This window comes from Magnolia sinica, chromosome 4 (genome assembly GCF_029962835.1).
Source record: "Magnolia sinica isolate HGM2019 chromosome 4, MsV1, whole genome shotgun sequence".
NCBI lineage: Eukaryota > Viridiplantae > Streptophyta > Magnoliopsida > Magnoliales > Magnoliaceae > Magnolia > Magnolia sinica.
In genome coordinates this window covers 2295822-2319416 of record NC_080576.1, presented here as the reverse complement: position 1 = coordinate 2319416, position 23595 = coordinate 2295822, and the positions used below count along the sequence as shown (strand labels likewise).

Here is a 23595-nt window from a genome sequence, read left to right as displayed (position 1 = left end):
TCCGTCCGACCGCCTGCCTCCACATATTTAGATCCGAATTTTATTAAGAAAGAACAAAACCAATGGGTACTAAGTATGTCAAGGCGATTCGCGCGCGAGAAGTGATTGAAGTAGTGATAAAAAAAAACAGACAAATGTGAAAGATCAGGTCCATTCATCATATTGGGATGCTGCGATAACATAAGTTTTACGAGCCTACTTTTCAGTTGGTTCATACTTGGACGGATATCGGACATTCCCAAAGAAAAGATGTCCAACCGTACGTATTCAAAGTAAAAGTTCTTCCCACCTGTGAGTCTATATTCTTTATTTTTTTAAGATCATATACAACGGCCTATAAATGATGAGTGGTCCAGATCTATAACATGTGCAACACGTATGCATGTTTGCTGAGATCGGCACTCCAATTTCTACTCGCGCAAATCGTCCTAGAATATTCGTTTTTAATTTTCGAAGTTGTAGTCTCCCGGTTGTATTTATTTCCCTTGCTCTCTCCTCATTCCTTCCCTCGTTCTCCCTCCCTCCCTCCCTCCCTAGAAAACCTAACTAATCTATCCTTCGTTCCTCCCATTTTCCTCCTATTTCCCATACAAATCCTCCAGTTTCCTGCATTTCCTGCTCTATCCTGCTTCTTTCTGTCCATCTTATCTGGATTTCTGGTCATCAATCTCGTCTTCTTCTTCTTTTTTTGAATTTTGAAATTTGAATTTTCTTGGAAGCTCTTCGATCTGGTTTCTATTCGAAATGTCCACGATGGCAGCGAACATAGGGATGATGGACGGCGCGTATTTCGTTGGGCGTAATGAGATTCTGGCATGGATCAATGCCACCCTTCAGCTCAATCTCAACAGAATCGAAGAGGTATTATTCCAGGATTTCTCAGGTTTCATGCTTCCATAATTCTATGTATTTCTCAGGTTTTACAACTTAAAAACTTACAGGCATCCAAACGACCCCTAAATTGTCTCAGAGGAACTCTTATCGTTTATACCATTATTATTATTATTATTTTTTTTTTTTTTTTTTTTTATTTTATTTTTTTTTTATTTTTTTGTGGACTGCGAATTAGGTCTCAATGAAGAGGAAGTATATGATAGGGGACTGCGTCTTTGCAAAGTAGTCATGGGTTTTCAATTATGGAAATTGGGGCCCATGGTTCAGTAATCCATACCATCAATCTGTTGCATCCCATTTCTGCAAAAATCTGCAAGACTGAAATATCCCAACAGATAATATCGGGATGCTTTTCAGCTGAGTGTGGACTGTTGTTGTATTGCTCCTCTCATCGGTCCATCTGTGAACAAGAAATTGAAAGATTAAGATGTTCCTATCGAGGAGATTTCGCTGCATAGTCCATCCACAGTGGGATGCAGCAGACCAATTGTTTTGATTACCAAACCATGGCCCCACTTCTCAGAATTGAAAACCTGTGATTGCTATGCACGGAAGCAGATCATGGCTCATATAATTCATCCTTGATGAAACAGTTTTCTACTTCTCTTCCTTTTTTTAGTGGGAATAATTGGATATTGATAAGATCAGGGGAAAAGGCGCATGCAGAGAGGATTTTATGTATTTAAAAATAAAATAAAATTTGATACTGTGCATGCATATGTTACCCGAGGTCAGATCCTCTACAAAGCTTTGTGGGCTAAGTTAATGTTATTTTATTGCAATGTCTAGTTTGTCCTTTCAATCTTTTTAGATAGGTTTCGAAATTTAGTGAGTTGGTTGTTAATTAATTAAACCAGGGAAATGCAATTGTAGAAAAAAAAATCTGGAAAACTTGTCGCTCGGCTGAGTGCAAGAATTCTGTAAAAAGTGTCTAGTCTATAGAAGTTATGAACAAGGTATTCTATAACAGAAATGGTGGCCGTAACAGCTACCTCCATTACTTTTATGATACGGGGTGTAAGGGCTGTTACGAGGGCCATAACAGCTGTTATGGTCTCTCAAAAAAAAAACCCAAAAAACATGTATCAACCCCATAATGGACCATTACAGCCTTTACAGGGAGGCGTAACGGGCTGTTACAGGGGCTGTAATAGCCTTTACGGGTTATTTTTTCCGTAACGGCTGTTATGGCCTTTACGACTCCATAACGTGTAACGGTTGCCACTGTTACCTTTACATAACGACCTTTACAGCACACCATGGTTATGAAACTTAGTTTGTAGTGGATTGTGGATTTCAAACGGGTCTTTAATTAAACAAGAGAGAAAGGGTTACTAATTGTGTAATCGGGTCACCATTCCTCTTATTCCTGAGCATGCAACAGCCATTTCTAATTAGGTTTTCAGGTTTCCCTTTACCGCCCACCATTTAACACTTTTTGTTATGTTATCATGTGATTGTTGGCACTTTTGAGGATATAAGCTTCAAATGATTTTACTATATTGTACTCGTAAAAAAACAGTTTTATTATTATATCAGAAACATTGACATATTCCCAAGACTTCTCATTCACTAAGAAAAAAACATGAGCAGGCTGCATCCGGTGCCATTCAGTGTCAAATGATGGATATGAGCCATCCAGGAGTCGTTCCAATGCACAAGGTATGGACCCATATCACCATCCTTTGCTCTTTCTTCACTGGCGTGCGCGCATGCATCCATGCATGCATGTAATTGACCTTGGTTCACTGTTTGAGAACCCCAAATACCTGGGAGAAGGCTATGATGATGCTGATGGCGGTGCTTCCTTCACTTTGCACGATTGGTATTTAATGGATGGTAGGTTTATTGCCGGGTTTGTTCCAGGTGAATTTTGAAGCCAAGACAGAGTATGATATGATCCAAAATTACAAACTTCTGCAAGAAGTATTCAACAAGTTAAAGATAGAAAAGGTATGTTGTCTTTTCAGCGGAATAAAATAATTGCAAGATTTTTCTGGTCATTGACGATTTCTTTTTGTAGTCTGTGGCTTGTGTGTCATATTGGCTCAGTATTTTTTTGCTTGTTATGTCAATTGATTGAATGCTTCATCTATTAGATCACTTTCAGTTGTTCATTTATGTGTCCCTCATAGCAGTCCTTATGATCCAAGTTAAGGTTTCAATGTGCACGAGCCGTATGGTCCATTTTAAAATCAACTGAGGTTGCAAAAACATTGATTGTCATTTTCTTGAATTTAAAGCTCCACATCTTCATGTTTTTGGAAGATAAAGCATCAAAAGTCAGAACTAGCTTCAATTTAGGGGGAGTTTGTAAATTTGAGAAAAAGAAATTGACTAACCAATCACTTATAGGCAAAATAAAGGAGAATATAATTTGAGTATCTGTTCCACATATCAAGATGCACATTAATATGTATATGAATATGCATTTGAGAAAGCTTGCAAGTCTTGATGGGAAATTCCTCTGGCTAAGATTCCTGATAAAGATTGTGTGCATGGGACAAAATCGCCGGGCATATCCCTAGTATTACTGGAGACCAAGATAAGGTGTCTCCAAAATCTTCATAATTTTTTCATCCTTCTCTATCACTTGATTTCTATTGTACCGTTGGTTTAGGCTTTTCTATTGCTTGCTGTATAGTTTCGTTGGGTTAGGCTTTTCCATTGCTTTCCCTGTAGTTCCTTTGGGGTTAGGCTTAATGTTCCCCCCTATTCCAGGTGTAATTTGAAGTGATTTTATTAATAAAGGTTTGGTTAATAAAGGTTTGGTGGTACCATCCATCTTTCAACAAATAATAATAATAATAATAAAGGGAAGCATATGCCACACACATCATATAAGCTTTGTGAGTTTTGACCCTTAAATGCTTGCAACAAAAAGATTAGGTAACCCTTCAAGAAAAAAGAAGGAAAGATTAGGTGGTTAAAATTTTCTTTAAATAAACTAACAATTATTAGAAAATGCAAGTAATGTGCAGCCTACTTCTGATAGGCAGCATTCTTGAATGAGGTCTGCATAATGTGTACTTAGAAATAGTTAACTCGGATGATATTATCCATCAATAAGCAATCACTATCACTGTTCAAAGGAAATTTCTTGAGCTGCTTGGACCATAATTTGCAATTTCACCATTGTCCATATCAGAGGGAGGGAGGGAAGAGGTGCATAGCAAAGTCAAAACCCCTAGTCCTAGTCATTTCTCACCACTATAATTCTTTTCTGAATTCATTAACTTGGCGTAAACTTGTCATTTCCCACTAGAAGTCTTTACTGAGTTCATAAACTTGTAAATTTAGAAGCAGTATCTTTTGTCAATCATCATATTGTTTAGGAGTACAACACGAGCCCAATGTTAAGCTCGTCTCCTTACCACCTCATACTACAATAGACCTGATAAGATGTAGCAGTATGTATATGGAATTTTAAATGCCTTTTTTAGGGTTGATCTACAGCATCTGCAATCACATGCTATGAACAAGTGTTTTCTGAGGGATAGGGTCTTCTCCTTTGCTAATTATTCTCAGTCTTTGACAATGGGATCTGGACAGTTGGACATCAGTGTCCACTATTGTCATTCCTTTCCAGGCGACATGGGCTTCTCTGTGGATTATGGCCATCATTTGTGGTTGTCAGGTGGAATTGATCCTGAGAGTATCTAATCATGGATTCACACAGATTTTATCAGTAATCTAGAATCAAGCACAGTGAATTATCTAGTCCATAGTATTTCATTTGTTCCTATGAACTTTTCCTCACAGTCTGTGTGAACCCACCAATAGAGCATTCACATCTGTAGTTTCTTTTACTTTTCATGAGTAATAAATTGTATTTAACCCTCACTATGGGCCTGTTTGGGCGCCACTTAAAAATGTGTTCATCTCATTTGAGTTAATCATAACTATGTACTAGAGATCATGATTGTTGGTTATCAAGTTTTTTTTTAAAAAAAAAAAAATCTTTAAAGAAATGTGATCTCTAATAATGAGATGAACTCATTTTTAAGTGGCATCCAAACAGGTCCCAAGGGTTGGTGTTTCGATGATTCTTTCAGTGGTTGGCATTTTTATTTACATATATTGTTATTGTATTCACATCTTGGAGTTTGCTGTCTCTAGCCTGGAAAGTCCTGCCTGCAATAAAGCAGAAGCAATACCATCTACTTGCTAACTTATTACTTTCGTTAATTGTATATGCTAATTTGTTTCTTTTTCTAACTGACACGATGGTAGCATATTGAAGTCAACAAGCTTGTTAAAGGACGACCATTGGACAACCTGGAGTTCCTGCAGTGGCTAAAGCGTTATTGTGATTCTGTAAATGGCAGGATTATGAATGAGTATGCAACCTCTCTTCTAGTTTCTCTTTACCTGAGATGTTTACATACATTTTGATAAACAGGATAGAGTGCATGTTCCTAACCAAGCTTTACTTTCCTAGGAATTATAACCCAGTTGAGAGAAGATGCAAGGGGGTGAAGGAGCGGAATCCCAAGGTTTCTAGTAAAGGATCAAAATCATTGCAAGTGAACAACTTACTCAATTTTGGTTCTGTGGATGGAGCTGGGTTTAATACTTCTGGTCAGCTTGCAACATTTTGTTGTACATGGTTATGTTCCAATTCAGTACATCTTTCGCCTCCTTTTGAAAATACTATTGACTGCAGGTCCCAATCAAGAGAGAGCTTGTGCAGCATCAGTTGGGGCAAATTCTGCCAGTCAGATTCGGGCATTGACTGAGCGGGTACTGAAATCAAGAGCTTCCAACCTTTTATCAAATGCTTTGCTTTGCTTTCTATATTCCTGTGCGGTTTCATTTCTCTGAACAACTATAATTGAGGGTAACTGACTTCAGAGATTATCTTCCAACAGCAACAATTCCCGTTCAAAGCATAGCTGCAAGCTATGTTAACAGGTTTGCATGTTTTTTTTTTTTTTGGGTTCGAGTCCTTACCTCAGTGGTAGACTCTGAGGAGTTTCAACACGATGTCTTGGGTTCGAGACCCATAGGTGGTGAAGTCCCACTATGGCATGCGTGGATGTGTCGGGCAGGTGCGTGTGTAAAAAAAAGAAAAAGAAAAAAGGTTTGCATGTTTTTGGCATGAATCTTGATTACACCACTAAACTGTTTGTTGACATCAGAAGGCTGGTAAGTGGTCCACCTTGAGTTACCACTGCTAAGTTGGAAACAGATCAGCAAACTGTGTTTCATGGTCTCCGTAAGAGACGTCTCTGAGTTCCATTGTAGAAATGTTAAGTGCAATTTGATAATCTAAGTAAAATAAAGATCCATTTATTTTAATAAACCAATTATAGATTTATTAACAATAGACAGGAATAACTGATTTGCATATAGGGCTTTCAACATCCTGGGGTTGGTTACTTGATTTGCACCCCAACTCCGAACAGTTTGGCTGGGCCTATTCAGCTGCCTAGTCAAAAAGTTGATTTTGGCTCCACCTAGGTCAGTGCTATTCTCAGATGTATAGATCATCAAAGACTCTGTGTGGTTATAGATAACTGTTGGGTCACCTCGGTAAGTCATGGATTTGCCATGGGCAAGTCATGGGTATGGATTTTTTCACACTCAACTAGAAGTCTTGGACATGGGTACAGCACATCTTTTGAAGCGTCCAGGCCAAGAAACGGCATTTACTAACTATTCGTTGTAGGAAGTAACACCAAGTCCTCTATTTGATATGTGGAAAATCATTGGTTTTATTCTAGCGAGTACTGAATCCGCCCAGAAGCTAGAGTTGCCATGGGTTTAATATAGTTTATTAGTTAAACTGTAGATAAGGGGTTAGAGGGTAAGGGGCCATTTGGTAGGGCTGAAAGTCAGGCAAGGTTCAACCCAACCGACCGGACATTAGGTTGGGCTCGGGCAGGATGTATCAGGTTTGGTCTTGAGCTTGGGCTATATAAACACCAACCCGATGAAACTTGGGTCAGGCTTGGGTTGCCCAACCCAACCCAAACCCGATCGATATACAAGTTACTTATAAATTATAACTGAGTGCAGATTGTCTGCGTTGAAGGCACAGGAAATTCCAGTGTTGTTGGGTCTCATTGGTCCATTTTCAATTACTCAAGCTAACAAAGCATGTCTGATTTCTCTCTCCCAAATAGATCGCGTGCTACACAACATGACTTTTAAAGGATTGTCCTATATTTTAGCCTGTTTGTTTATAAAAAATGAAGTTCTTTACTATAAATAACTGAATATATAATTAATAAAATCATAGGTATAAAAAACAAGTCGTGTAATGAAATATAATAGACTAATGTAATAACAAAAATATTAGCATGCATCCACCTGACCGAGCCTGCTTGGATTGGGCTTAGGTTGAGAATTCCCAACCTGAGTTTGGGTTGGGTTGGGTTGGGTTTAAGGTTGAGGCATAGGAACCTTTGGTTTCAGCCCTACTGTTTAGATGGTTAGTTGTTTTGCTTAAATTACTTATGCCTCAAGTAGCTTGTCTTGGTTTATACTTATTCAAGATATGTGTTTAGGAAACATCATACTTATCAACTAAAAAGTAAAAAAGTTTGCTGGGTTTCCAACATTGCATTAGTTTTTAAATCTCTTCCATTAATCTTTTCTCAACTTCTATTAAATTCTCTTTCAGTTTTTACTTGTTCACATGGGGTCCACCTTTAACATCAACCATCCATCATCTGGGGCCAACTTTTGATTTGAACCGTTCATTGTGTTAGGCCCACGTTGGCCCTGTTTTTAATGTGAAGCATCTATCATGTGGGGCCTACCTTCAATGTGGGTTATCCATCATGCATGACCACCTTGGATGTGGGTTGTCCATCACATCGGACATTGGATGTGGACCATCTATCATTCGGGGTTCACCTTTAACGTGGACCGTCTACATGCCGGACTTAACTTTGAAGTGGGCCTCCATCATATAGGGCCACATTAGATGTAAGCCATTCATCATAAATGGTCAGCCCTTGTTGTGGATTGTGTGTTACGTGGGACCCACCTTGATGTCGGTCATCCATCATGTGGGGCCCATCTTCAATGTTCACCATCCATAGTGTGGACCCCACCTTCGATGCGGAGAAGTAGAAAAATACTTATGGTTGTAAACAAGTTTAAGCCCCCCCCCCCCCCCCCCCCAACCCATAGCCAAATGCTCAGCTGCCCACCAGTTCACGTGGAACTCGCAAGAACTTTTTTAGAACTCATCATACGTGATGTGAGTCCAAAATCTGAGCGGTCCACATGATGCAACACCCCTTGAAACCTTTGGGACCCAACTTTTACTTTGGATCAAAACTTTGGTTGGCCACGAAAAAATAAAACAGTTTCCAACCTTGATTTGCATCTCTCTTAGCTATGGCCCACTGGAGTTTTAGATCAGGGTGAAAATTGATCCCTTGGGGTTTCATGGGATGCTGCATCACATGGACTGCTCGGATTAGAGGCCCATGACACGTGTGCAAAGGTGCACAGGTTAGCATGCCTCTCTCTCTCTCTCTCTCTCTCTCTCTCTCTCTCTCTCTCTCTCTCTCTCTCTATATATATATATATATATAAAGCTACTTATGTGGGTGTATCCAGACAGACCTTAAAAAGTTAGCACAACTTAAATATGGCTGCTACATGGGATTCAATAATGGTAGCAGTGGTCATGATGGCCAACCTCATGGCCGTTACAATATGGGCTGTAACATTTGTTATGGCCCCCCAAACCTGTAATGGTCAACAAGTTTTTTATAGGAAGAAAATGCACATGCCCCATATTGCACTGTTACAGGCTTTTTTTTCTTTTCTTTCTTCTTTCTTTCAGAATTGGCATTACAGCCCTGTACTGCGTAACAGGTCCCAATGATACTGTTACGGCCATTACAGCAGTTTTCTTTACAAGTGGAGCTCTAACTGTTTTCTTCCACCAAGCTAAACCAGGCTAGTCAGCTGCAGGGGTGAATGCTCTCTCCAGTGGGGCTGAAAGGTTACAAGAAGAAGAAAAGAAATGCTACTAAGAGATCGTGGGCTCTACTGAACATACGAGCACAATGAAAATGACTAGAAAACAGAGAGGATGGCAAAAACCAATGAGTTGTAGCAAAGCTCAAGTCTGGTAAACTTGATAGTCCGCTCTCCTGTTATACATCACCATCTCTCTAATGAATGATGGCCCCTCATATAGATGAACAAGGGACAGTTGTTATTGCTGAGCCAATTGTACTGAGCGATTCCATCTAACAGGCTGTCCGCTCAAACCAATGAGAAGCTGCTGTAACAGGGTTCTTCAGAAGATACTGTCCACAAAAACTGGCAAATCTGAAGAAAAGCAGCAAGTTCCCTGAGTAGGCATGGGCAACAAGAATCCTTATATTATGAAAGACCGAACTCCCTTGGTGCAGAATGTGCTGCAAATGGGTTCAATATAGTTATGGGGTTGAGAGTCTTATTTGTATTTGGAATTAGTTTTGTGGTAGTTCACTAGTTGTGCTTTCGAATATTCAGTTCTCTTTATGTTTTGACGGTTTTGATTCCTGGAATTCTAAAACAATTATATAAACATTTATATTCTGATTTTTGCCTTTGTATTATAAATTAGGAAGATATGATCCAGCCTTTTGGACTTAAGAATGCTGTAACAAGCTCCATCAATATGCTTAAATAATGTTGACTGGATTTTCTACACTTGCGATGCAGATTTCAGTGCTTGAGGTTTCAGCAGGCCAGTTGGAGAAAGAAAGAGACTTCTACTTTGCAAAGTTACGGGACATTGAAATCCTTTGCCAATCGCCTGAGTTGGAGCAGCTACCAGTACGTGCTTGTGCACTGCCATAAATATAATATTTCTGAATGCAGTACTTCTATTGCCGTTTTCATTTATATGCATATCATCCTTGTTTATTGTGCAAATTCCTTGCATGGGATAAACTCAGTTTTAATTGTCAATGCCCTCAAATGTGTGCTCTAGATCTTCTCATACATTCCATCTTCTCTCTTATGAAGGTGGCAGATGCAATTCGGAAGATTCTATACGCTGCTGCAGAAGAGTCTGTTCTTGCAGAAGCTTGAGAACTTGTAAGCAGATCAGCTAGTGTAAACTATAAGGTGACTCAGGGAGAATGAAATGCTCTACTCATTTGTTGTCGCAGGAGAAAAGGCCGCCACATGCATCCAGTCAATAGCCCATGAAATGGACAGTCAAGATAACTTATTAAAAAGTGGGGCTTATTAAGGATCAATTATGATAACTTATTAAAAAGTGGGGCTTATTAAGGATCAATTATGGTTCCAAAGAACTTCCATCACTATTTGAAATCTTTAGTCAAATGCTAATGAATCACTATAAAGAAAAGGCAAATTTACAGATGGATTGGATAATCTGTCATTTTTTCTCGTAGCCATAAAATGTGTGGCTCCTATTGTAACTATCCATTCCAGATCAGTCAATAGGATGTCCAAGTTCCAAATTAATGGCTTTCTTCTTCTTCTTCTTCCTCTTCTTTTGACAACCAACTCAAAGCAATCTTGCTAATTCATACTTTTAGCTACTAAAGCACAGCTGGTAGAATCGGCTAGCTCTTACCAACATCTATCAACATCTTGAATGGATCAAAACCATAATAAACTCAATCAAATTTGTAATTTATAATTATCCAACTATCCAAAATTTGAAATTCTAACATTTGTAGTTTGGTATGCAATGTACCATTATAAAGTAATTATATTTGAGCTATGATCAATGCATAACATTGGATAGGAAGAATCCACCACAGATTGCAGAGATGATCCAAAAAACAACCATGAACTTGTAATCACAGCTTTACAGTAAAGAGGCTAAAATAAATAGAAACTGAGATGGAACAAAAAGAGACATGCACTTATTGAATTTAAATCCTTCTCTTCTTTAAAGAACAGAAGGATGTAAAGAGAAATAAACTTATAAAATAAAAAAGGGGAATTGTAGACAGAAAATTTTATAAATTGGATGTAAAACAATTGAAATGTCACAGTCAAAACACTTTTTTTAGAATAGTTCAAATCAGCAATAGAAGATATTCTTTAAATTGCATTCAGATTTACCATTTTTTCTATGGATTGCTGACCAACAGTTGATAATAATCCAGATTGTTGAAAAATGCTGTGGTTATGAAGCTGAGATGACAAAAGCCTCCAATTCTTGCTTTGTGAGTAGCCTGGTGGATTGAGGGTATGTTGAATTTGGAGTGCCGATTGCTTCCAACCACACAGGTCTCACTAAGAAATGGCTTCCAATAGTAGCAATTGTCTTGTCGATGAAAGTAGACTTTGCTGGCAAATAGTCCTTCATAGGACGAAGAAATTCAACATGGTGTCGTGCCTGGTATGGATAATGAGTAACGTTAAATGACCTTCAGTCAGATGTTGATGATTGCAAGTGTTGGTAAAAAGAAAATATTGATGCTAAAAGCATAAACTTCTTTTTATGAGGTAACATAAACATTATTGAAATGGGAAGGAGTTACATCATGCAAAGCACACCAAGATGCTTTTTTTTTGAGTGGCCCTCTAGTCACTCCCTTGGCAAGAGAGTTGGCTACTTCATTCACCATCATTGGGACATTGCAAAACACAATACTGTTGTTGGCCAATATGGATTTGATTTCATAAATACAAAAAGCATAACTAGAAGGGCTGTTCTCATCATTGGAGGCCCATAAAATGGCATTGTGTGAGTTCTTGAAAAGAGGACATGAAACACAGTGCTTAAGACCACAAATCTCCATCTCATTAAATCCAAACTCACCACAGACCAGAAAATAACATGAAGATGTCACATTTGTCATTTCTCAAAACACCCCCAAATCCAGATGGACCAATGTTGGCAAGACAATTCAAAGCATGAAGTTTTGAGCTTTGCTAAGCACAAAGGTGTGTACAAGGCAGCTCATGCATACACCACCAAGTGTGCCAGCATGGCACATAACTATGAGATCCAATCCATCCATCAAAGGGGTTCTGCCATGTAGATGCCCCGGCCCAAGAACCAGGTAGGCCACAGAATATAAGATAAATACAAGACTGGAAAAAAAATGAAATGAAATTGGGCCAAAGTTTTCAAACACGCCCACCTATTTCTAGTGTCATGACCCACCTGATGAATGGACCACTTTGACCAACCTGATGGACAGCTTGGACATTGCACCTAGCTGCCATGTGGACACACGAGGTGTATGATATGGCTTGTACATCCTTGTGGACCTAGCAATGCTCTCAAGTTTCATGTCATAACAGATGCTAACCGATTATTCGGAAATTAGTCCCTTAAATTGTATGGCCCTCATCATGAGTTCAGGCCCAAAGGCATTTGAATCCTTTCCCTTCAGCCCAATCAGAGGTCAACTAAACAAAGGTGATCCTGTTAAATCCAGGAAAGAGCAAATAACCTTTACATCACCAAACTATACCAGGTAAGGTACTTATAATTGGGCATCAAACTTCAAAATTCTGAGGTCACACTCCCATCAGGCTCTTGGCCTCTCATAATCTCACAGTAGCCAGCAATGAGACCAAATGTCTAACAGGAAAAGCCCTTGCGCATGAGATTTGCTACTAGATTCTGTGCCTATGTTATGGTAGCTACTAGCAGTATTCATCACTCAAAAAGAAAAAATGTTAGGTGCATCTTTTTTAGCATCCCAGGGACATTTAGTCATTTTCTTATTTTGGAAGTTCTTTGCTATGAGAACACCATTGTTATCTTTTACTTTCATATGCAACCAAATAACATTGTTATTCCTGCACATTATTTTGTAAATAGAATTGAGAAGCTTTCTAGGAACTGCAATTGTCAAAGGACCCAAATACACCTCAGCACTATGGTAATTCCATGCATTCAATAATCAGTCAAAATTGCATTTTCACGAAGTGTTAACAAACAAATCAGTCTCTTTGGTTTATTTAACAAAGAATATCAAGTTATATCATTGGCATAATGAAATAGTGAAAAAAAAAAGAGTCCTGGCATGTGCTTACCATGCCTAGGAGGCAACCGAGATCTTGAAAGCATACTGTATTAGAAATAACGATTATAGAATGTTCCAAAGAATTGAAAGAAAGAAAAAATGGAGTGAGTTGGTGCCAGTTGAAGGCTCTAAAAGGGCAAGGGGAAGGCCCAAAAGGATGTGATGGAGGTAGTAAGAAAATACTTGGTGACCTATGGTCTAACTGAAGTTACGGCGGCCCTTGATAGAGTGGAACAGCAGAAAAGGATTCATGTAACCAACCCCAATTAGCTTGGACAAGGCTTACATGACAATGACGACGATGATGATAATGAATTGAAAGAAAAGATGAAACAGCAAAGAAACACGTACCGAACGGTACTTAGGAGCACGTATGGGTGGTTTCAGGTATGCCATATTCCTGACATCATAATCCCATAAAAATGATGTATGGTGAATCCATCGGTTTTTGGTTATGGATTGAGCATTCCCCCCGAACTTGCAGTTGCCAAATACATAATCTGAACAAAAGACAACAGGAATGCTGTTTAGGTCATATTCATCCCTTAAAAACAACATAAAAAGCAATGAAGGATGCTTCAAGTGATGCAGAAAATGCAAGAGTTCTCTTTGCCAAGTAAGAGCTCTGTAACATGGATGCATCAATGCAGCTGCTCAGACAGCCCTAATTTATTCTTCCTTCTTGTTTGTATGATAGTTTTAAATGAATGCATTTCTTTGAGGAAGTAAAGAATGCATGGGCCAAATCAAAATGTTTGCGCAATTCCAGTTGAACTATCATTGTGTACAGGTGGGGCCCACAGTACAGTGATCTAAACCACTGATATTATGGCCCTAACTGGGGATGGACCATGCACCAAAAATCTAATAGATGGAAAATTCCTAGACCTCTAGTGGGTGGTCCAACAAATCGACCGGTAAGCAATTAAGTGCAGCAACAGTTAAAATTCAACCAAAAAACGGCCAAATTTTTGTAGCTAGGATCTTTCAACTTGCAGGGCTTCTGGTGCATTCCATTGAGGGCGAGGCCCATCATTTCAATGGCTTGGGTTACTGAACCATGGTCCCCACTTGTACAACTGAAAACCCAAATGTACCACACAAACTGTCAGCAATTGCAGTTTTTACAACAGGGGCCCATTTGTACAATCTCTCTATCCGAACCATGTAGTTTTTACCATTGAGGCCCATCAATGTAATGCACAAACTGAAACATGGGTCAGCAGGTCAGGTTTGCAGGGCACATCAATTTTTTGGACACTTTTGTCTATATCTAACACTGAGAGTATCATCTGCGTTTAACTCTCAAAGCTTATTAATAACTTGCTACCAGTAGTAGCATTTTCAGCAACTACATCCAGATTGAGCAGGGCAGCAAGATCTTGGACAGCTTTAAGTCCCCTTAACTAGATAGCATTCATCGAATCAAGAATAAAAAAGTGCAATTCAGAAAGCCAGAAACATACTAAACCTCTGTATGGCTAGTGTTCATCTACAAGAGTATGTGTTTTGTGAACCATGTAGTCATGGACACTATCAAATGTGTCACATTGGAAACCATGTGCAACCACTTTTAGACACACTAAATGAGCCAGATTGCATAAAAGCAAACATAATACTATTAGACAGTATGCATGCCACCAAGAACTGGATACTAAAAGACACCCTGGAAATGCCACATTCACAAGAAACAGCGATCACATCAGTCCACTGCAATCGCATGAGGAATGTCATACATACGGGCAGCATACATAAGCCGCACTGCATTCATCTGTTCTGTAATACTGTATAAAATTATGCGTCTAGTTTCTAATGAGAAGTGATTCAAAGCCAAACAGAATATTAGCGACTGTTACATGGGGAACTGGCGTTGAGAATTTGAGATACTTTTAACTTGTAAGAATCAATGACTTCCAATTTTAGAAGCCTTGAGAAATCCCTGATGACCAGTGATCATGTCGCACTGTTTAGGAAGCCTCAATTAGACAAACTAGTCTCCAAGTTGGACATGAAAGACATCTATGCTCCAACTTAATGAGGAGTGTCAATGGTTGTAGTTACAAGACTATGGCCCACCTATTTGGTCTTTGATGTGTTGGGAATATTATTTTTTATATACAAGGTATTATTGGCATTTTTGCTTTTATTACTCAAGCATATAGGGAGAAAGAGTGGGGACGTGCTACTTTCAGGAATCTAGTTTTTGTGTTTGGGTAGTAGGAACGAGTTTGATAGAGTGAAATGGTGAAACAGGCTTCTTGTAGCCAACCCCAATTAGTTGGGATAAGACTTAGATGGTGGTGGTGGTGGTGAAACTTAGAGTTGTTAGGGGATGAAAGGCCTTTTTATCCTTTTCAAAAATATAATTGTTGGATGGGAATCCATTTCCGAAAATTTTTACAACTCGTATTGAAGATGGAAATCATAAAAAAGGCAATTTTTAAAGGGATTCCAATCGGAATTTGTTTCCCACCTTTCCAACTACTAGACACAAATTCAGCTCTTCATTAATGGACTCCATTTTTCAGGGCTCAATTCCCAAGAGCCAAACTACCCCTTACAAAAGTACGCAAATTTCTTTCAAAGTAAAGAGCATGCAATGCATCAATGCATCATATACCATTCTCACGGAGGTGAAAATCACCAATCCCTTGGAATACTTCACCATACAACTTGCTGGTCCAGGACATGATTGGTCGGGGATATGCTTGTAAGCCAGGAATAGCATCTTTGTTGCAGATAAAAGTGACAAAAACGGTCCCATCATCAACAATAACAGTGCCTCCTCCAGTAAACCTTCTGATAACAGGAACCCGATCTCTTAGCACAGGTTCAAGTTCAATAAGTTCAGAAGGCTTCCTGGCATAAGAGATTTCATCAAGAGTCAGTGCATGCAATTTATCATTGTCCTACTTAATTTCTTCCACATGCTAATATCAAAAAATCCAGCCTCAAGGATAGAGAAACTAAAAGATATAATGGTATCCACAACCAACGCTACACAGCTACTTATTAAACATGAAATATAATAAATTGCTGCTCAGAAAAGACCGATATAAAGAGATTTACCCAGATATCCCCATGACTATGGTGGGCGCACTTGTTCCATCATTTATGATACACCAATTATCTGAAGAGGTCCGAAGCAGCCTTTCCTCCAAATGTAGTTGCTGTAAAATGGGTACTGCTTTAAGTCTGACAAGATTCATCAGAGGCAGCCCAATGTGTCTAGCTTGAGATATGGTCATCGATCGGCTAAAATTTCACCCAATGTCTTCAACTCTTATATGTAAATCAAGATCTGCAACACAAACTCATATAAATTCCTCATTTTGAGCTACAAAGGGTTGCAAGCCTTAGTAATGACCCATGCACCACTCCCCACTAAACCAATAAGTGATAAATCAACTGCCAAAAAAAAAAAAAAAAAATCATAATGAAAAACAGAAAAGGAAAAAACATTAGAAAATCTGAGGCGGGTTTAGGAGAAAAGATTGAAAGACAGATATAGACACACTGGAGAAACAACTGCAGAGACTTAAAATAATATGAAGAGAGGGGTCATGTGTAATGATTTTTTTAAGCTTAGAGATCACTTTGACGCTTTCTTCTTCTTCTTCTTCTTCTTCTTCTTTTAAATAAAGCATTATGCCATATTAACTAGTAAAATGTACCAGTGGCGAACTTGCTTAGAGCTCTGAATAAGGCATCAAGAGATTGCATTTGTAAAGACAGGGAAAAGGAAACAAATATATAAGAAAGAAAGGCGCCAATTGCATTCATCTATTTGGAAAAGACACATTCGGAAAAAAATGCATTTGTGATGCAAGGCATCCACTGGATGGGGTATGATGAATGCACAAGAGGCACCCAAATAGTTGTAGACAAAGCACACTAAACAGTAAACAGTAATAGACCATATGCAAGGCACTGATTGCCAACAACCATTATCCTGTGCTTCCTTGCTACTTGCAAATGAGAATTTACAAATCATTTTCATCTCCAAGATCCTCTTCTTCTTCTCAGTGCTAACTCACTACAGTAAATCAGTAATTGTGCCATCTGAACTATTTGCCTGCACTAGTCTTCCCTTGCATTCTTTTCCTTTTTTCTTTTTTCTTTTTTGTTTTGTTTTGTCTCCATTGTATTCTTCGACTCATCTCCTTCGGCCTACCTACTTTCAGGGATTCCATGTCCTTTGGTCCACTTCATCTTGCGTTCCATGATTGTATTGTGCAGGTTCACAAGTCGATCTCCTGCCACTATGAAGAGTTCTTCATCTGATATAGCTTTCGTGATAGCCTTGCTTGCTAAGGAAGGTATGAGAGCCATTCTGCAGTACTGAGTGGGCCAGCAATAGGGGACCGAGGCTGAACCAACCAACCGGCCTTCAACCCAAGCCTTTGTCCAGCTACACATAATATTTGCCAAGGATGGAAAAATGGTTTAAATGTTTGAGCACAGAGCCCATGCTGCTGATGTAAGATTCCACTAAACTCGAAACCCTGACAGCTACAAGTGATTGTTCTTCATTGGTACCCCATCTCACAATCTGACCACTGCGGCACTGCCACCCTTCAATTAGTGACAGAAGATATAAACCTCCACCAACTACTTCTACATAAACCCCATATTCCATCACATGTGACAGCTCCTGCGAAAAGGTCTTAAAGGTCGGCATGTACTGGTTCTGTTTCGTCGATGCCTCTGCCTCCTCAAGCCTGTATGCCACCAGCGCATCCTCATATCGACGCAGGAATTCCTGCAAGGTCAGTGAAGTATTGAAGAACCCATTGAGGAAAGAGTTAATGATTTCACCATATTAGATGGTTGTCATTCCAGCAAAGAAGCAGGTGCCCACTGCTCGCACGAGTCAAATATCGACTTCAATTCAACCGTCCATTATCTTCAAGGACAAAATCACTCAAGAGGCAATAGCACTCTGCCGCAAAAGCCAACTTCGTTTCTTGATTGTAAACTTGGTAGAACCTTTGTAGAAAATCGGCATATCACATGCCCAACTTGCACCTAACCGGACTGGGAACTTTCGGGTGATTTGCCACATGCAGTAAACATGTTGGGTTTTTGGAAATTGAAATTGCAACAACTTTGGAGATGCATTGATCATGATCAGTAAGAATCGTGTCAAGTGCTTTTTCAATGGCCGACTTCCACCACTCAAACGACCATACAAAAGTTTCTCGATTTTCATCACATAGGAATGCACAACCCAGAAGGATTGTCTGCCCCTGCTGGTTTACTTGAGCGAACAACAATCCATAATGGTTCAGCTGGTATTTCATACAGAAAACAATCAAATTATTGACAATGGAGACTAAATGGCAGGACCCACTGTCGATCCAAAAGCAATGTTGTAAAGAGAGCTTCCTCATCAAACGTTGACTTTGACAGAAATTCTGCATTTTTTGCAGCAAAATACTGCATCAGCGCCTGAATATCACTTGCACTCAGGTGGGTGTCTTTTTTGCTGTGTATTGGACAAATCCCTCAATGTATGTGTGGTGCTTGTCCTGTGAAGGAGCACATCATGGTTAACCTGCGTGCGGTGCACAGCTTAGACAGCCACATATATATGGAATATGACCAGCAAGAAACCGCATATCATCGTAACATGCTGTTAGAAATCGTAGGCATTTTATCGAACAATGTGTGGGCAAACCCTTGAATTTTAAGTTTTATATGCATCAAATGGTGAAAATGGATAATACACATTCCATTAACTTCCTGAAAAAAAAAAATCCCAAAAAGAAGAAGTGGAAATGAAAACCATCTGCAGCATAAAATTTCTGTGCGCGCGCGCGCGCGCGCGTGTGTGTGTGTGTGTGTGTGTGAGAGAGAGAGAGAGAGAGAGAACCAACACAAGAGAAGTGCAGAGAAGAATTAGATTGGATTTTACCTGAGGAATGGCCCGAGAGCACTGCAAGAAGTACTCTGCTGAAAATAATACAAGATAGCTGTGCTATTTCCCTCGGAAAGATAGTTTATGAGACAGGTGAGCTCCACTCGGTACGCGGTTTGGCTGGTGACCCCACCAGCCAGCCAGCCAGCTAGCTGAGTCAAAGATGGTGGATGTATTTGTTTTATCCACGCCGTCCATCCATCTTCCAGCTCATTTTATACTATGGGTAGGGCAGTACATCCAGCCGCGTCGAGTCGAGGTGGGCCAAGCCTGGCTTGGTTCATCTACGCTCTCCTGGAGCTTACCTTTGGAGCTTGGTTTGTTTGTCAAACCTTTTGAGTCAAGGCGAGCCAATGGATTGGGTCGAGGCGAGCTTGCCTTTAGTTGAGTTGATCTTGCTCCTAACCAAACCCAACCCAGCACCTGACTCAACCCAACAACCCAACCCAACCTATGCCCGACTCAACCCAGCCACCCAACCCAATTAACCCAACCCCTAAATAAAATATTCAATTAATAATATATATTAGATAGAGCTATAGAAGGCACCTTGTTATTGGTGCGGAGAGAGAGGGGAGAGCTCAGGCACACGCAAGCTATATGACTGAAACAAGTCAAAAAGATGCTTAGTTATGCTTGGGTGAGTGGCCGAGTGTAGAGAGAGAGAGAGAGAGTTAGGTGAGGAAGGAAAAGAGTAAGAAAGGGACAACGAGTTGGATAGGGTTTACGCTTTATATATATATATATATATTCGAGTCGAGCCTGAATTGAACCAGTTTCGAGTCGAGTCGAGTCAAGCTCCGCTATATTTGAACTTGGCTTGTTTTCAAAACGAGCTGGGTCAGATGAAGTTTGACTTGCCTTAAATCATCGTTCGAGTCAAGTCGAGTCGAGCTAGATAGCGCCAAGCCGAACGAGCTTTTCGAGCTAGCTTAGTTCATGTAGGAACAAAAACGAGATAGATCCCAAGGTCAGTTAAACCATACTACATGAAAAAGCAGGGATTGAATGCCTACCATTGAAAGCTTCTTGGGACCACATAATTTTTGGATCAAGTTCATATTTGTGTTTTCCCTTCGTCCATATTTGGGTTAACTTATGAACAGATTGGATGGCCCTAGGAAGGCTTCTTCGCGGGCCCTAAGAAGCTTCTATCTCCTTGCATAGAAATCAGCCCCAGCTCCTTATAAGGTGGGTTACAGTGTAAGAAAAAATCAAAAACAATAACCAAAATAAAAAATAAAAAAATGAACTATCTATTGATTGATCGCAAATAACAAGTATAGTCCGTCTCCATGAGTAAATGTGGCTGATTTTTGCTGAGTGTGATTCTCATGATGGGGCAAACATGTTGGATGGATTCGATTATGAAAGTTTGTAAGTTATCCACCGTGTGGACGTATAACACAATCAATTGAACTTTGTACCACTTATATTTATATATTTATGAGGGTTTTTCACCCCAAATTTTATCAAGAAATTGGACTTTACCAAATATTGACTCCGTTAACTTTGGGCTGTGATTTTTAAAATTTTTGCATTTACTTTATAATAAAGTGAAAAGTCAAAAGTTATAAAACCACACAAGTACGTGTCTCACATCTAACATATGTATTCAACATATGCACACCAACGTTGTTATTACTGGGCGACCAAAAAAATATAGCTTATTTCACAGTAAGGTAGGGCAATTCATAAACATTGATCATTCAAAATATTCCAAATCAAGTGTAGCCATTTGATGATTTGATTGACCTAATGTTTTGTTCTGTGTTATCATAATGCTGTGGTGTGTACATTTAATGGGTTGGATGTTATACAGAAAACACTAGAGCCTCTCAAGTCTTGAGTTTTATTACCTTAAAAAAGATAATAATAAAGGCATTTTTGGAATTTCAATCGTCAAAAAATACCTCCAATTCATTTTTAATAGTAAAAGCATTATTTGGAAAAATATAGATTACTTAGAAATTGTCATAAAAATCCACATATATATAATAAATCGTCTACTTGGAATTGGTTCCTTTTATCCAACGCCAGTGGAGGATGGAAGTTTGTATGGTGGATCTCTCTTGAAATGTCTCGAGTCTCAGAGAATGTCACACTGCTTTGACTATCATAAAAAGAGGTTCAAAGGTTCAAAGGAATATTCTTCTTTGTGCAAGATTTACTGTAAATCACGTGGCAATGATGAAATCGACTTCTCAATCACGATTGATCTCTCTGCAACCTGAGTAGCATTCCAGATATTTTCTCTTGTTATTATTAGCCAATGATTCCTTGGCGCATTTTATACAAAAAGAGGCAAAGGCGGTTGTTAAACCACAGGAAAAAATTACTTAATGTAATTTTGAAACTGCCAACAGTAATGGCCAGTTAGTTACCCTATAACCACCACATCCCATCCCTCTCTCCCAACGGGTGGGGCCCACTTGGACGACCTATATTGCAGTTACAATGCATATTAGGTGAAAATTTTAGTATAGTGCTCATGGATTTGGACATATTGTCTTTATCATAACCTATATAGACATATTGTCTTTATCACTTGTTGACATTTTTGTTTTTGTTACCACTGTCACTCCACTAATGTTTTTAACGAGTTTTGATGATGGGTATACAAATTGCTAGTTTCATCAAAGTCCCATGTATTTGTTAGAGGAACCCACGGATGGATTAAAATACATAATAAAAGAGTTGGGGCCAGATGGCAAGGGAGGGAAAGGGCATTGAGATTACCCAGTCTGCCTTTCAAGGAGGATAAGACATCAACGGGCAACGATATCTCACCTTTACAGGAGGAGGTAGCTATCTTGTCCTTCATATTATACGCACTTCAACATCTAATATGTAGGTGTGTTGTAGTTAGAGCTTTGTATTACCTAGATGTTATGGATTATCCGACTATAAATATACATTTTGTGATGAATGGGTCTCTTTTGTGTGCGCACCTGTTAAGGTTGGCCCTATGAATTTCAAGTGTAAACGCCCCATAGATGGGTAATTATGACACTTTCACCCTTTTGGAAAATTTTGGTAATTCCTGCTTTGGAAACCGGTTCAAAAGTGCTAGTTAAAGTTTTTGAACCACACGGTGACGTATATAACATATTTATTCCGTTCATCCATTTTACCACAACATTTTGAGACATGAGCCAAAAAATTATGTAGATCCAACACTCAAGTGACCTAGATCAAAAGAAATAGTAGCCCTTTGAAGTTTTTAACGGCAAGTGTTTGATTCACTTTTTCTGTGGCGTGGTCCATTAGAGCTTTGGATATGCCTCGTTTTTTGGCTCATGCCATAAATTCAGCTGGCATAATAGATGAACAGTATGGATAAGCGACACGCATCACAGGGGACCCATAATTATTTTGCAGCCTTTTAAATTTTTGCATAAAAAAGTTAAGCGGTTAAATCAAATGCAGGAAAGAGTGCGGTAAATACAGCATAAGAAAATAACCATTACACATTTACCACCGAATTAGAAAATCAAACGAGCTCTTAGCACTAGAGTATGGGAACTATCATCTAATACAAATTCTTCGTAGTGAATTCCCGAACAAGGTCCAAGTGGTCCCACCTATGATCAGCAAAGGCATTTGAATTAGAGAAATCCATATAAGACGCTGCAAAGTAACAATGACTGGGATAATAATAGCCATATAAATAATAGTACACAAAATGGATAAAGTTAAACCAACTAATCTTACCATCCAATGGCCCAATTGCTTATTGGTTTCTACCACTGTAATAAAGCATATGAGCCTTCGTACTATATCACCTCAATAGTGTATAGACTTTAATTATAGATCACATCTCCAGTTTATAGACCATATGATTGATTATAAATAGAACATTCAATCTGTTTAGTTGGCAAAAAAATGTTAAAATGCTTGCAAGCACCTGTCATTAGTTCTAATATATAAAGATATAGCAGAAAAATTCAAAATATCAAAATCATAAATAATAATAAACACGAGAAATCTAGGGAGTTGAGGCACGTTGTAATCAGCCTTAAAAACATATTTGCCCTCGCATGAAGATTATAAATGCATGAGGTTTCAATAAGTCTACTCCTAAAGCACAACAACTACCTTTCATGATAATGTTGATCCGGTGCATTATCGATCTCAGCCACACAAAGTCAAAAATACTCGTATTGATTTGCCAAAACAAAAGTTGAAAAAAAAAAAAAACCTAGAGGAAAATCAAATATGAGAGAAATTTCAGATGTATAAACAAAGGAGATGAGAAAGCTTTATAAAAAATAAGGTAGATAACTATTAAGGCTTGAGGTGCATGTGAGCGACGTAATAGATACATGTCGATGTATGTTATCTCATTAATTATTAGGTAGGTACATGGTAGCTTTGTCTTCATGTGTATAAGTAGGACAAAACATAGGCAAAAGAAAACAAAAGTGTCCGATGAAATATACACCTCACCTCACCACATGACTACATCCGCAACATGCGAAGTTGCTCTCATGGCATGCTCTTGTTTTGTAATACAAAGGATTAGTAAAAAGTTTTAATATAAATGCATAATTTTTAAAACTACTTTCTAACCCTAATTATAAGTGGGAAAAATAAGATTAAAGCCTTTAAAATTTGCATGTCCAACTAAAAAGGTGAAAACAAACAATGAAAGTTTAAAACAAACAGTGTTCTGTGCACATGCATCATGTGTGACTTATGTGCCATATGTCCGACTATCCATATTCAAGTGGCCTTTATATGTGATATGTGGCACTATCGGCTTCTAGCCATAAGGATTCGCACCATGTGTTAATG

General features: G+C 38.9%; 2 protein-coding genes across 7 annotated transcripts; one reads left to right on the top strand and one right to left on the bottom strand.

The window, feature by feature from the left end:
- Window positions 1-526: 526 nt before the first annotated feature.
- LOC131242132 (microtubule-associated protein RP/EB family member 1B-like) lies at window positions 527-10114 on the top strand. Of its 2 annotated transcripts, XM_058240570.1 has the most exons (8): window positions 527-861; window positions 2488-2556; window positions 2761-2847; window positions 5128-5234; window positions 5336-5475; window positions 5561-5637; window positions 9574-9687; window positions 9880-10114. In XM_058240570.1, exons 1-8 carry the CDS (start codon window positions 745-747, stop codon window positions 9943-9945), a joined length of 777 nt encoding a protein of 258 aa, XP_058096553.1. In that variant the 5' UTR covers window positions 527-744; the 3' UTR covers window positions 9946-10114. The 2 variants fall into 2 exon arrangements, with proteins under 2 accessions (XP_058096553.1, XP_058096554.1); XM_058240571.1 differs by lacking the exon at window positions 2488-2556.
- Window positions 2397-18945, bottom strand: LOC131242131 (uncharacterized). 5 transcript variants are annotated; one of them, XR_009169511.1, is made up of 5 exons: window positions 15948-18579; window positions 15499-15737; window positions 13230-13378; window positions 10957-11233; window positions 2397-2811 (listed from the first exon to the last, which is right to left on the bottom strand). XR_009169511.1 is itself a non-coding variant. In XM_058240566.1 (5 exons), the coding sequence occupies exons 2-5, from the start codon at window positions 16124-16126 to the stop codon at window positions 11021-11023; spliced, it is 780 nt and encodes a 259-aa protein (XP_058096549.1). In that variant the 5' UTR covers window positions 16127-17640; window positions 18796-18945; the 3' UTR covers window positions 10822-11020. The 5 variants fall into 5 exon arrangements, 4 of the variants coding, with proteins under 4 accessions (XP_058096549.1, XP_058096552.1, XP_058096550.1 ...); XM_058240566.1 differs by lacking the exon at window positions 2397-2811 and adding an exon at window positions 18796-18945 and having other exon boundaries at window positions 10822-11233; window positions 15948-17640; XM_058240569.1 differs by lacking the exon at window positions 2397-2811 and adding an exon at window positions 18796-18945 and having other exon boundaries at window positions 10822-11233; window positions 15948-16286.
- Between the last annotated feature and the right edge of the window lie 4650 nt (window positions 18946-23595).